We start from the raw sequence: 15469 nt of genomic DNA, 5'->3' as shown, positions 1-15469 counted from the left end.
AATAAATGTTACTATTTAATTTTCTGGGAGAGAAATTTATTATGGAGCTGGGTGTGCTGGATTTGTTTGTCTGGAGGATGTGTCTGTGCCCACCTTAACAAGCAGTGCAGACTAGGAGGAGTGGATCTGTAATCAGGGCTGGGGACCTGGTGGTGTGGTTTAACACCAGCCGGCAACTAAGCACCACACAGCTGCTCACTCACTCCCCCTGCAGTGGGATGGTGGAGAGAATTGGAAGGGTAAAAGTGAGAAAACCCACTTCTGAGTGGGTTGAGATAAGGACAGTTTAATAGGTAAAGCAAAAGCTGTGCACGCAAGCAAAGCAAAACAGGGAATTCATTCACTACTTCCCATCTGCAGGCATCTCCAGGAAAGCAGGGCTCCATCATGCATAATGGTTACTTGGGAAGACAAATGCCATCACTCTGAATGTCCCCCCTTCCTCCTCCTTCCCCCAGCTTTATATGCTGAGCATGACACCATATGGTCTGGAATACCCCTTGGGTCAGTTGGGGTCAGCTGTCCCAGCTGTGTCCCCTCCCAACCCCTTGTGCCCCCCTAACCTCCTCGCTGGTGGGGTGGGGTGAGAAGCAGAAAAGGCCTTGATGCTGTGTCAGCACTGCTCAGCAGTAACGAAAACATCCCTGAATTATCAACACTGTTTTCAGAACAAATCCAAAACATAGCCCCTTACCAGCCTCTGTGAAGAACTGTTGCAGCCAAAACCAGCACACCTGCTCTCTATACTGTACATATTCAGGATGATGGTGGGGAGCAGGGCTACTTCAGATGAGCTCTAGTCACATGGACTGAATGTCTGCTTGTGGCTGGAGCTTGTTTTCCTGGCTAGTTCTGAGAAAGAAACCAAGTTCATGTACTGTGAGACTGCTCTGCAATGTAAACCAAAGGCAGAGTAACTTGAAGATGGTCAAGAGAGCGGATCAGCAGTATATTCTTGAAATCAAATTAAGCTGTGCAAATGCACCCTTTGTTTAGATTTTTTTGTAGCTTCTGAAATGCCAAAGTTAACTTTTCATTTGGCTTTAAGCTAGTCTGTAGGTGTAGTGAATTTGTCCCCCTACAATGTAGTTATTTCTTTCTTCCTTTTTTTTTTTTTTTTTAAGAACAGAATTTATTTCTCGTGAGTTTGTAGTATTCAGAAACTGAGTGTTTCAGAGCTGGAAAGTGGATGTTTGGGGAATATATTTGTTCCCTACTGTATTGAAGTTTCCAGGGGAACTTTAGCGGCGTGATCTTGTTTAACAGTACTCTTTGTAGACTGAGTAGAGCTTTTAAATTTTAAAAAATTATTTAATTTGTGCCAATTGAAAGCTATATAGACATCTGTATATCTGTCTGAAGATTAACTGCAAAACTGTTAAGTTTATTCTGTAGATTTTGACATTATGTGAAGTAGAGTTTAGGAAACAGATGATTTTCCCTCCTAAAACAAGTATTGCATGAAGTTTTGGCATATTTAGTAGGTAATGCATATCAAATTTTTACATGTCTAATGTTTCCAAGTGGAAGTTATGGTAACACAAAGCTTCTGTGTGGGGAAAAAACTCATGTGTTTTGATGGTGTCCAAGAATGGAAGTCTACTCATCTTTAGAAAAACAGGAAGATAACTTTTACAAAGGGCTTGCTGGCCTGGAGGTTGAGTGTGTCTGGAAAAAGGCAGAGTAGTGACGGTTCTAGAAGTAAACATTCAAGATTCTCAGTTCAGGGGAATTTGTTGAATGCAGTGGTATTCTAAATGCTTTTCAGTAAATGTTTATGCAGGAGATGTGACTAACTAGTGGGCCTTTTATGGTTTCTTTACTCAAACCCTCAAATTTCCAAAGTGTCTGGTGGCATTAAATAGCTTAATGATATCCCTGTACCAATACATGCCTGTTTGCTTTCACTGGGCCAGTTACCTTAAATCAGAAATATTTCTGATGTATTTTTTGTCATGGTAACATGTGAACCTTTTTCTCCAGTATTTCAAACTGGCTAAGAGACTGCATGTTTGAACAGCACCTACCCATGCACCATGATTGTTAAAAATAATATAGTCTTGATAGGAAGCTAAAAAGAAAAGTGTCTCTTTGGTGGTTGAAAGGAGTAAATTGTCTAATGGCCTTAATATTGATGACAAAAGCTAAACTTCTTGATGACAGGTTCTGGACAGCAGTCCTGGTTGTTCAGAATGTCTTTTTTTCTTTTCCCCCTCCTTCCTAGTCATAGAGTATTAAGGCACACTGCAGTTATTTGTACTAGCCGGTCTCTGCATATTCGAGCTACTGTCTGCAGAAGTAATGCACTTGAAGATGAAGAAGGCAGAGGGGACAATATGTTGGTGTTTGTGGATGTAGAAAATATCAATACTGTAAGTTCTTATTTTTAATAATCTATTCTAAAGTTTAGTAGATGTGTAGGTATCACCAGCAGAACCAAGACTTTAAGTGACAGGCTTTTTTACAACTACTTTGTAAATGCTAAGTAAACCTTGTGTATTTAATCATTCCAGTTAATGTTGGAAAGAGTGTACTAACATTAAGTTATATCTCAACTCTCTGGAAGTCTGCTATAAACTATCTCTATCCTAAGCAAATTCCAGTACTGTAGTGTAGAGTCTTTTTTTCTTTTAGGAAGATTTATTCCAAATTCATGAATGTTCTTGATGATCACAATTTTCAAGGTAATTCTGAATGAGACGACCTGTGCCCCCTGCAACGTTTCAGTGAAAATACTGGTAGAATTAGTGGTAATGTGAAGTCAAAATTTAATTTCCAACTTGAAGGAGGCTTCTATGTTTACATTTATTACCAAACTCTAAAAGACATTTTTGTAAATATAATCCAAATACAGATATGTCTGTCGTGATCTGTTGACTTAGCAAAGCAGATGCAAATATTTCAGTTTATCATACCATGCTAGTTTAAATTTACTCATTTTTTTGGTAAAGCTGCTCCCATTTTTTCAACTACAAAGCAAGGTAATCGAATCTTCTGTTTATAGAATTCCTAGACACTTAGTTGGTAGTGGGATCACTGAGCTGATTTGTCATTTTGTTTTAAAGGTGTGTATACTCCATTTTTTCTTTAGCTACTAAAGTGAATATTGTCCCCTCCTTCTTTGAGGAGGAAGGAATGTTTTATAAAGTACTTACCAAGTTAACAGATAACGATGTGTGAGACTTAATTTTCCACTACCACCTCACTCTTTCCAAAAAAGGAAACCAACCCCAAAAGCTACTTTTCATTGTGTATATATAAAAAAAAAAAAAAAAAAAAAAAAAAAAAGCTTGTATTTTTGGGATTTATGACCTAGCAGTGTTCCTAAAGTAATCTTGGAAACTAAGTCATCTTGCGGACAGTGTTCTGCATTGGAGTTAAAAGCCTAGGTTTTATAGTAGTCTCCTTAATCTAAAATACTAGCTTGCAGGTATTTTTCTGGGGGATCTTTGTTTCCTTTTTGTGTGGCTTTGTTTACTGGAACTGGAAGTTGCTGTGAGCTGGCACTGTTGTTTTACGTTACAGTGGGTATTAAATCTCTTCTTGTTTCTTAGTACTGTATTACGGATGGTGTGAATGAGTTAAATTAAGATTCTAACAGTGCCACCTTACAATGAACACTTCCTGTGCGATGTGGAACATCACAGTTGTGACTGGTCTTATTTGACATAATTTTTGTTTTTTCCTTAGAGTGAGACTGGCGTTAAAGAATTTCATATAGTGCAAGTTTCAAGTAATAGCAAGCACTGGAAGCTTCAAAAATCTGTTAAAATCTCTGAAGACAAAGGTGTGTATTTTTATCACCAAAAGGATGGCAAGTCTAGCTTCTGCCTGACAAGAACAGTTAAAAGAATCTTACAAGGAGTTGAATTTGGCTTTCAGAATAATTACTTTCTAAAAACTTCATATCCCTTTCAAACATACTACAGCCCTTCTTTTGTTAGTGTTTCAAGAAAAATAGATTGACAGATAACTTTCAGACTTCATTAATTTTAAAAATCGGTTTAACATACAGGTAGATTATTTCTGTGATGTAGAGAAATCCATGTCTGGGTTGGCTGATAACTTGCCTCACAAGAAATATGTTTGAGTTTCTTTACTTCTAGTTATTTATATCAGTGTTACATTTTAACTGATCAACAGAATATTTGACAAATGCTCTATTCAATTACTAGAAATATACCAGAATTGCTAGTGCTGTATCCTGCCTTAGCTAATATAAGCTGCTAATTTTTGAAAACGCTAACTATCCCAGGCAAAAAAAAAAAGTGCTGTTACTGTATCTAACAAATGTTATTTTTACTTGTATGCTGACATTTTATGTACTTAAAAATTAGTCTAGACATGTATTCCTCTTGTATTAATATTGAGGGTGAACCAGTCAGATAAACTGAATCTTTTGTCTTCTGTTCCTTCCTTCTTTCTCTGTATCTCCTTTATGTATTATGGCTCACTTCCTGCTCTAGAAGTAGATGGAAGGGGTCAGCAGAAAATGCATCTTCTTTACTACCATGCAGTTGCTCTGCTTGATTAGTTATGCTTCTTGAGTATCGTCAGTGTTTCTTATTTGTGAAGTTTAAAGGCTGACTTTTGGCTAATGAGGAGGGACTCTGTGTTGAGGGGGAAAAAAATCTTGTAACCTTTTTCTTTCAGATACTAAACTTGCTAGCAGAGAGCGAGCGAAGTTATGCTTTAAAGCAGTAAGGTGCAAAAACTCAGAAGGTAGGTTCTGTCCTGAATGTGGTTAACTTTTTGTTATTATTTGGATGCTGTATGCTGAAGTTGTGACTTCTCATGATGCTGAAACAGTGCCCTCTCTTTTTATCCCTTAGAAAATTACACATTTGCAGACATTGTCTTTGGAAATGAACAGGTAGGTGAATGCGTACAACTGCGTATTTTGTCCTGTGCAAGGTATCCCTGTCATGTGCAAGTGTCCCACTGAAAGCCTTTTTTTAAAATTTAAAAATGGGAACAGTGCTTTCATAGTTGGGAAGTTGAGTTTTGCATGCCAAAAACTATTGGTCTTCTAGGTCAGCTCTCTTTGTAAAAAAGAGAAGGTAAGGTAGCATAGGCTAGTGGATGGTCAGGTATTTTAAGTTCCCAGCTCCACAGCTGAACTACTTTGGGAGCACATTGTGATGCTAACTTCTTTGCCTGATGTTTTTCCTTCCTTTCCAACTCTTCAGAGCAGTTCTTCTGAATATTTCCCAGCCCTCTAGTTTTCCAGTAGAGATCTGTGGATGTCAGATTCTTGTTCTATTTTTTTTTCTTAATTACATTTTTACTAAGATAAGTTAAAAATTCTAATTACAGCTTATTCTAAAAATAATCTGGAAAGCTTTAGTTTCCAGAATTTCAAAACTACTAATGTAGGTTGCAGTCAGTTCAAGGATTCTGTTTCCTTGGTGTTTCTTCAAAAAGTTTAACATTCTAGACTACTATGCTCTCAGTCTCTTTAAGTATACAGGTATCGTCTGAAGAAGAATCCTTTTAGCAAATGATCTTGATACAGCAAATGCTTTCCCAAAACCTGAGGAAAGTAGGCCTCTTGCATCAGATCAGAAGTCTACATTAGCATAGTGGATTTAATTATCTGGATGTCAGATTGCTTGTTTTATGCTGAGTGTACATTTTCCATATATGTACCCAGCTCTTAAAACCCAGAGAAAACTTACTCACTGCTATTTCATTTTATAGGCATATAAATTGAAGTTAGGACTAAAAATCTGAGGTAGATGATCCCTGTTTGCATTTTTAAAGTTGGATGAGCTGCATGAACTTCAGCCTTCTTGTAAGAAAATATTCTCTAATGGGGGGATGGGGCCCTCCCTTCTAGACAGTTACTCCAAAAGCAGATTGTACCCCTGGGTATGAGTATTCTATTAATGCAACAATTAGCAGCTCTGCAACAGCATGTTCTGGAAAGGCTAACATTTTTGAGAGGGGTTAGCAAGATAAGTAAGAAACTAGGCTTCCTGTCTTCAAGTATCATTGCTGTCAGTCTTAAAACCACTGCTTCCTTATCAAGCTTTTGGTGTTGGAAAAGCTCAGCACAAATGGTGACAAACAGCACAGTACTTCTGGCTGTGCCACTTATACATGGGGAATATGCTGTGCAATTTATTATCTTTGCTATTGCTAGCAAAATGTATGTTCCTAACTTTGATAAATAATTCTAGCTAACATGAGGGGAATATTAATAAGCAATAATGATTTGCATGTGAGTTAGTTTGTGAGTTAGTTGGACACTTCGACTCTCTTCATTACACTTAATTTATCACAGTAGGCTGTTTGGTAATAATCGAAGACCTTATTTCCAAGTTTGGTATTTGTAGTTTGAGGCCAATAATCTATTGCTCTGTTGTCCTATGTTACCTTAGACAGCTCATTAGGTAGGGCTGATCTCTGACAGGACAAGCATGGAAACCAGGATGTGTGGCATCCTGTAGGTTTGCAAAGGGAAGCAAAGCAAGATAATGGAACTGAAATCCTACAGTGATGAGCTCTGTTAGACTAACTTGTGTCAGCTTGCATTCTGTTCTGAGAGCACTCTTTCTTGCTTTTTTTTCTTGCAGATAATAAGTTCAGCCAGTCCTTGTGCAGACTTTTTTTTTCAAAGCTTATCCTCTGAATTTAAAAGAACACATGTGCAATCTCATGCTCATGCATCTCAAAGGGCTGCAAAACAATCATTTGATGAGACAGTCAGATTGATACAACAATGCAGTGAAGTTGATTTGAACATTGTTGTACTGTGGAAGGTATGTATGGTTGTGGCCTTTGTAGTAATTTGGCCATGAAATACAACTATTAGAAAATAATTTAAAATGGCATCCTGAACTTTAAAGCATACTCATAACAAAATTTATGGATGAATTTTTTTTTTCTGAAAACTTGCAAATGAACTAAAACGGTGTCAAGAAGCAAAGACAGTCTTAATAGCTGTTACTGTAATAAGTATGCTTAAGTGGTTTTACATTACTGTTGTGGTTTAAGCCCAGCCAGCAACAAAGCACCACAAAGCTGCTTGTTCACTCCTTCCCCTGCCCGGTGGGATGATGAGGAGAAAATACAAAGAAAAGCTTGTGGCTCAAGACAAGGACAGGGAGGGATCACTTACCACTTATGGTCACAGGCAAAAGACAGGCTCAACTTGGGGGGAAAAAACAAAATCAATTTAAGTTATTACCAATCAAATGAAAACCTTAGAACACCTTCCCCCCAACCTTCCTTCCTTCCTGGGCTCAACTGTACTCCTGGTTTTCTCTACCTTCTCCCCTCAGCAGCGCAGAGGGACAGGGGATGGGGGTTGTGGTCAGCTCATCACACACTGTCTCTGCTGCTCCTTCCTCCTCAGGGGGAGGACTCCTCCCTCTTCCCCTGCTCCAGCATGGGTTCCCTCCCACAGGAGACAGTTCTCCACGAGCTTCGCCAACGTGGGTCCTTCCCATGGGCTGCAGTCCTTCATGAACTGCTTCAGCATGGGCCCTTCCCACGGGCTGCAGTTCTTCAGGCACAGACTGCTCCAGTGTGGGCTTTCCCATGGAGTCATGGCCATCTTCAGGGGCATCCCCCTGCTCCGGTGTGGGGTCCTCCATGGGCTGCAGGTGGGCATCTGCTCCCCCTCTCACCTCCATGGGCTGGGGGGGGACAGCCTGCCGTCTCACCACGGGCTGCAGGGGCATCCCCTCCTCTGGGGCACCTCCTCCCCCCCCTTTGCTGACCTTAGTATCTGCATAGGTGTTCCTCTCACATTCCAATCCCCTACTCTGCTGCAGGTTTCCCTTCTTAAATCTGTTACCTCAGAGGCACTACCACTGTCACTGATGGGCTCGGCCTTGGCTAGAGGTGGGTCCGAATTGGAGCCGGGGGAAGTTCTAGCAGCTTCTCACAAGAGCCACCCCTGCAGCCCCTCCCCCGCTACCAAAACCCTGCCACACAAACCCAAAACAATTACTCCAGATGCACACAGTTTTTAAGTTCTCTTAAAAGAGAAAATTCTGAAGTCTTAAACCAAGAGATTTGTTAATGCTTGCTTTTATCAGAACTGTAAGAGTGACCCAGTCTGCTTTGAGGGAGAGGATCTCATTTACCAGAATACGAATATTAAGTAGTGGAAATTGGCAGTATAAACTTCAGTGGTTGTCTGTGCTTGCGAAATTAAAAACATACACATAAAATAAATACATGTCAAGCTAGCCTTTAGGTTTTGAACAGTACAACATCTTCCACTTAAGTCAGGAGGAAAGTCAGTAATTCTATGTTATGAAGCTTATGATTGTTTCTGGTCTGCTAATGTCTTTCTGTTATATTCTGTAGGCATATGTTGTGGAAGACAACAAGCAGCTTATTTTGGAGGGCCAGCATCATGTTGCCCTTAATACAGTTGGGAAGGAGGCTTTTTCCTTTCCTCAGAAGCAGGTAATCTAGTGTGAAGTTTTCGTTTACAATTGCTTCTTTCCCAAAATAGACTTGGTGTGTTTTCTTGTAAATAAGTGGAGTCACTTTGGGTGCTTCTGTAGAATCTAACATCAGATACGTGTTATTACTAAATGGTTCAGACTTCAGTTTTGATAAGTCATCTATATTGAAATAGCTAGGCTCAGTTTAAAGATGAGAAAAGCAATATACAAGTATACTGCTATGCAGTTGTTGCTGTAAACTGTTCTGTGGTATTTCAGGGTAGAACTAGGAGCTTATTAATGGTATTAAGTCAAAGTTAACGATTATTTCATAACAAAGTTCGTAGTAAAATGGTGGTATTATTTTTGAGTATTACAAAATCAATTTTACAATTTCTACTACTATGCACAACTTTAAAGTGACAACCTGTAGTGTAAGATGTTAGAACAGGAGAAATGCTGGAGCAGTTAAAAAGACATTGAGAGCTCCATTGGAATTGATCAATTAATAGCATATTATTTCACTTTGAAGTTTATAGCCTGTCTGATTGTTCAAATAAAATAGCATCTGTAAGAAACTGGTGGATGTCTCCTGGTACATGAATCAGTAACAGCTATGGAAGCTATAGATAAGTTTCTGTAAAAACATCTATGCTATATGCAATTTGTGTGTGAAGACTAATGTGTGAAATAAAAAAGAAAAGTCTTGTACTTATTTAGTTTTCTGCTGAGCAGTACATTGCTGTTCCTTCGTGCTTGGGTGCCATTCTCATAATGTTTTTACCAATGTTACAAACATCGTATATAGCTTTTAGTGAGCTCTTACTCAAAGTTACAGTAAATAGTACTATATGTTATTGTTTTCTTGACAAAATTATAGGTCAAATGTGTCTTCCTATAAATATCATGCTATGATGTGAGTAGTGAATTACTCTGAAGCTGTGCACTTGGCTTTGGTTCATAAGCCTTTAAGTATCTTTACATCATTAAGATGATTTTTCCATTTACTTCTTTGTGCTGTGAAATAGATGGGAATAGGTCGAAAGGGGCATGTAGTTTGAGCTAAACTGGCTGGTGTTCATTGGTGAAAAATAGGAAAATTTTTAGTTCCAATGTCTGAAGATGATTTTTTCACTTAACACACACCACACATCATCCCCCCATCCCTCCTGCCCCAGAAAAAGCCTTTGCACATGTGGACTCAAGGTGTGCTGAGCCATACTAGGCTGTATTTGTCTAAGGACAGCTGCCCACTCTGGTATTATCTTTCCTGCCTTGAGGTGTATGTAGAACAGTAGGTCACACTGTAGACATCTAAAGTTAGGAGAGAAAACACTATGGACTTCTACTTCTGATGTCACTGAAGTCTGATTCTAGCAAATGGGTGGGAAGAGGTAGGAATGAATCACATCTGCATCCTAAAATAAACAAATGACTGAATAATGCTAGGGGTAGAAATGAACATTTCTTGTTGATTGCACTGGAACTCTAGTTGTCTGCATCAAGTTCAGTTACAAACTAAAAAACTAATTCTGCTACCAGCAACAAGGGGGATCCAGATGTACCCTCAATTTGTTTTGAGGAATACATGCTACTATTAGCATTCTTTGTCTATAACCTGTTTCTCATCAACTATTATTATTATTACAGCTATGTTCAGATAGATGCTACATTGATTATTCTATTCACTTTCTTCAGCATAAGGAACGTACTTCCGTTGAAGTATTCTGTACCTTGGTTGGAAGCAAAGATGCATCTGCATTGTGATGCAGTTGAAATCTGGTATAAGAGTAACGGTGGTTGTTTTTAATAAATGTGTAAATTCTGTGTCCTCATGGTAACCAAAGTCCAGATTTAACTTGGATTTTAAGAGCCTGTAATCTCAGGACTGCTAAGGATTGAGAAATTTCATATGCTTACATACTACTATTTTTTTTTTTTTAATTTGCACTTTATACTGTGAGGATTGTAAACCTCTCTGAGATGGGAGGTGAGGTATAACAAATTACGTGATTTGAGACTTTGCAGCAGTTTACTTTGTTCATTCCACATTTAAGAATTAAGAGAATCCCCAAAATAGGATTAAATGAAGCTAGGTAGAGAAAATAATATACTTAATCTATTAAGGATTGCATATCATCTTTGAATGATCTTTTTCTTGCATTAAAGTTAGACAAGCAGTGAAAAGCTGAGTGGGGGGGGAAATCTCAAACCCAAACATTACTTCTAACTTAATGTTTTCAGTATATAGTTTTGAGACTTACAGTGTAACATTCAAATAGTTTGTCTTGTAATCTGTATTTGTTCTCTAAGTCATAAACAGGGTTGGAAACTTTAGACTGTTCCTGAATGTCTTGTGCTGACAGTATAGAAGTTAGTTGTTTTCTGTGGTCTAGACAGCAGAGGGAGATGCGTGCTTTTTACCAATGCATGTTGGTTACCTGTTCTTAAATGATAGAAGGCTGCTCAGATCTGAAAAAATAAATTTATTTGCAGATTCTGAACAGGGTGTCACCTAGGATGCAAGAGTCCACTCCCTGCATTTCTTGCTGTGTTCTATTTGTTGCTCCTCTTCAGTGACTTTCTTCTTGACTTGGACTGCTTCTGCTTCATGCTGTTGCAGCCAGCAAAGGAATTTGTGTCTGTCTGGCTATACAGCCATCCCCAACCAAGAACAGTCTCGCAATAGACATGGAGAAAACACAAAGATTATTTCTCTCTGCACCCCTTTTATTTTAATTTTTTTAGCCCTCTAAGGAAAGTCTCAAATCTTATCTGAATTCATCAAATAACTACACTGAACAAATCAAGATAGCTTGCTTTATATTTTAGTTAAATTCTGTGTACTGGTTGGCTTCTGCTGCTTTGTCAATTATAGTATATCTCAGACTAATTCTTTGCCAGCTTTTAAGGGTTTAGTTTGGATTTATAGAAGCTTCTAGAACTTTTCAGGGAAACAAAGCTGCAGTAAAGCACTGTAGTAGAAGAGCAGTAGATCTGTATTCATTGGCACCGTTATGTTTCTGAAGTTCTTCCAGCAGTTGCTGGTAGATTGGTAGTTAGGTGCTCTGATATAAAGTAACCTTTATCGTATGTCTAAGCTAAGATGTTAGACTGCTGACTGAGATGCAGGGACAGGTGGTTACTTCTGCTTGGTTCATTGTGGAACATGTAATGCATACAACAGGGATGTGGAACAGACAGCCGGATGTGATTATTCTTGTATTGCAGTAGCATAACTTGCCATAGAATTTGATAAAATCAAGATTAAAACCTCTGGTTTCTATAAAACACCAGTGGGGCTTGGGGGAGGCCTAAAATATTTTTCTGGGTAAAATTCCTGTGTGTACTAGCATAAAAAGAAAGAAAACAGTAAAATTCTATACAAATTTTACTTGGATGCTCAAATGCATGTGCTTCCTTCCCATGTCTGTTCAAAATAGAATTATGAATTCTAAACTTTTTTCATTCTAACCAAGACAATGATAACTATGATTTTGACACTTACTGGTTTTCTGTCATTGAATATAGGGGTTTTTGTTGTTGTTTACACTGCAGGGTTTTTTATGTGTTTAAATAGCACTGCTTTTGAGCATAGGTTATTGGATGTAGACTTGTCAGGTGATGTGATGAACTACTTACATCTTTATGTTCTAGAAGTTTGGAATCATAACACATAGTATGCTTGAAGGAACACTTAAAGAATATTGACTCAGTTAAATATTTCTTTGTTTCATACAGAAAGCTCTCTGAATAATCCTTTCTCACTTGTATTTTTGAAAAAAATGGCCTTTTGCTAAAGGTAGGGAAAAAATGCTAAATATAGTTTATTTCTTTGAATCAGAAACACAAAAGGAGCCACAAAGTTGATACGTTATAGTCACTAGCAACAATATGTGAAGAATAAATCACATAAGGTGTTAGTAAAGTGAATAGGTCTGAACAGATGTGTTGGCAGTAGGTGTTTGAGTCCAAGTAGTAAAAGCCTCACTAATAAAAATTAGCTGGGTATTTGTAACTAATGGCCATTCTTTTTTTGACAACAATACTGCTATGGGTTGTGTTTCTCTTCTGAAACTTGCTTTCAGGAATGAGGTTGTTTTAACTGAAGGTCAGCTTATGATTGCATCCAAAATACAGCTATTCTGCCTCTCGTTCTTGACCTCTCTACCTTAACTTAGTAAAAGGACAAAAACTTCAAATACTTTAAACATCCATTCACAGTCAGGGCTGTTGATCAATATTATTTCTTATTGCTGTCTCCCATATTTTTCTAATCTGGTGAATTCAATCAAAAAACTCCAAAGGAAAAGCACTGTGTGATATGGTGGGATGGAAGTAGTAGTGTGGAGCTGGGGCATTTGCCACGCTTCTGATTGGCAGAGACTTCATAGTGGAAGGTGAGAAGCAGTCTAGTAGAGGCTTGTTACTTGGGCTTGCTGGCGTGTTGGGTATAGTGCACCCATATGTCTCAAACACATTAGCATGTGAGTGTAAACTTAGTTTTGACTGAAGTCTGGATGAGATAAAGCGTCTATGAGTGTGTTTTACATCAGGTGTACCTTTTCTAAGATACTGTCTCCATTTACAGCCCTCTGTTTTCATTGTGAAGTGGTCTTATAATGCACTAAGTGGATACCTTCCAGGCAGATTTAATCCAGATGTGCTGCAGAACTGCATGTGATGTGCTTCTGGGCTGCTCAATCCATCTTGCAGATTAGACCAGTGCTAGCCCAAAGTAAAATCCATAAAATGCATACAGCATGGATGCAGGCTTTTTGGCAGTGTTTCACTTCGCAGATGATAATTTTTAGTAACACTGCTTCGTAATCTAGATGCAGCTTGGTGAGGCAGCAACAGTTTGGTTGGAAGTAGGAATTTCTGAAAGGTAGGAGTGGGTAAGGTTTAAATAACTTTATTTTTCCTAACAGTGAATTACTGGAAGTGACATCTTGTGCTAGTTCAGAATTTTTTTTTCAGAATACATGGGAAGGGATACTTGAATCAAACACAGATTGTTGGAATGGATTTAAGACTTTCTTTAAACCAGATTGGTGGAAGGAAACCAAAATTCTTAAGGGTAAACAAACAAGAGCTGAAGTGTACATTCTCCACTCCGTTGTATCAATTAATGTACCACTTACTGTACCAATTTGGGGGGACTGGCTTAAGTTATTGTTATGAATGAAATATTCCAAATAGCTCAAAAACTACATCTGTTGCTTTACCCATTGATGGACTGCAAAGCTGCTGATATTTGTGTTTTCAAATGCATTATTACTGGTGTCTTAGTAAAATGCTGTTCCTGGAGTTGTCATTTCTATAGTTAGGAGCTAGAATCAATATAGATGAGTCACATGGTGAAGGAAACCAACTTAAAACTGAGGTTTTAAAATGGGAGTTCTCCGATCTAAGACGGGAAAGGGAGAAAGACACATCACCTAAGATCTCACTTTGTCTCACTCTTCTTCTGTTGCTTCCATGTATTCTGCTTTCACTTAAACTTAGTGTTGTTCAAGAGTTTCCTGTCTAGGTTTTCTTCTGTGCTGTGCATATTGGTCCCTCATACTTGACCGAGCATGTTAATAATCCTTTTGGCTATGTGTAACTTGTGATTTATCGGGCAAATATGCTGAATTTCCATACAACTTGCACATCAAATTGCAGCGGTTAACATTTTATGGTGTGTTTAAGAGCACATTGACCCAGTCATTGATAAGATTGTTTTAGAAATTGAAAACTTTAAGTTGTCTAATATTACGTAGAAAAATCCTTTAAAATAACTGCGTGTGAAGATACCATCACTTCCATCCGATGGAAGAACTTTTCAATTTGAAAGTGCATTCTGAGAGATTAAAGAATGTATTATGGACAGACCTGTCTATTGCATCTATCAGATAATGCAAAAGATGCTTTGAATGGTGTAAATGTTGAATTTTCCAGCTCTTAGCTTAGTACGGTTTCAGGAGATACCTAAAACCAGTATGAATGTCTAATAGGCAGTTTCAGAAGTATAAGTAGGGTTACCATGTAACTTTGTTTCAAAGTAGCAAAACATGAGACTCTAAAGGACTTTGCTTTTTTGTAACTACTGAATAAGTGAATAAGTTGAGATAATTCTACTTGGAACAGCAGGCTTGTGTCTATTTTTAAGTATCTTTCTTTGAAGCTGGCCTTTGTAGATGTCTTGGGGCAGCAGAAAGCTTTCTAAAAATAGAAACATCTTTCCTAGCACCAACTGCACAGTTTGTAGGTCTTGGAAGGTAACTGTGGGAGCAGTGCAGTTCTGGTGCTACTGTGTATTGTATGTTTCTAGTAAAAAACCAAAAAGCTTAATGCAGCTATAAAATTTAAAACAATAACAAAAAGCACACCACCCCCCCCTGCCCCATACGGTTCTTCCAAACTGTTCTTATGATGAAGTCTTTCAGTCAAGCTTATCTGTACCTCTACCAGTATGTATGGATGAGACCTTCAAATTACACCTTAACCATTTTTTAAAGGGAGTACCTTTACCATTGTTGTGGCCTTCTTGTGTGCAGTATATGGTGCTTGCTGTCTACTGGAGCCTGTGGCACTTCTGGAGACTTTGTGAGAAGCCATCATGGGTCAACAAGCAGACTTCAGGTGTCAGAACTTCTCTTTTTGCCTTTATAAAGGCAATACTCCATTCGGGCTGGTATTCTAGCAGTTCAGCAACAAAATACCACCTGTTTAATTCTTGATTTGTTTTGCTTTGTTTCTAAGTGTAAACAACCAAAAGTCTTGAGGCTGTTATCTGCTTGGTGCATATTCTTGGAGGGAGGGTACAGGTGCCCAAGTAGGTATGGGTGTGGTTTTTTGTAGCCTTGATCCAATTTCCCAAGCTACAGAGTAGGGCAGGAGTTTAATGCATCCTTAAACCTAGCATTTCTTATTAGCTATCTCTAGGTAGTTCCCTGATCTGTATGTACATCTTCTTGATTACCATTCGGAAGTGCTTAATTCTCTCCTGAAGCATTATGTGAGAATCATGTACAAAAATGACATGTCTTAGCCTTTGTTCTAGGTACACAGTTACAAAA

The 15469-nt window shown here is 38.3% G+C and overlaps 1 protein-coding gene across 4 annotated transcripts in view; it reads left to right on the top strand.

The window, feature by feature from the left end:
- The window catches only part of TRAPPC8 (trafficking protein particle complex subunit 8), a 57647-nt gene that overhangs the window by 35447 nt on the left and 6731 nt on the right, over positions 1-15469 (top strand). For all 4 annotated transcript variants that reach the window (XM_052786948.1, XM_052786946.1, XM_052786949.1 and 1 more), the window contains 6 exons: positions 2225-2372; positions 3691-3787; positions 4654-4722; positions 4833-4873; positions 6579-6764; positions 8323-8424. In XM_052786948.1, coding sequence (XP_052642908.1) covers positions 2225-2372; positions 3691-3787; positions 4654-4722; positions 4833-4873; positions 6579-6764; positions 8323-8424 — 643 coding nt within the window. The remainder of the gene's footprint in view (positions 1-2224; positions 2373-3690; positions 3788-4653; positions 4723-4832; positions 4874-6578; positions 6765-8322; positions 8425-15469) is intronic.

Source organism: Harpia harpyja, chromosome 5 (genome assembly GCF_026419915.1).
Source record: "Harpia harpyja isolate bHarHar1 chromosome 5, bHarHar1 primary haplotype, whole genome shotgun sequence".
In the NCBI taxonomy this organism is placed as follows: domain Eukaryota; kingdom Metazoa; phylum Chordata; class Aves; order Accipitriformes; family Accipitridae; genus Harpia; species Harpia harpyja.
The sequence above is the reverse complement of the archived record's forward strand: the minus strand, read 5'-3'. Positions and strand labels throughout refer to the sequence as shown.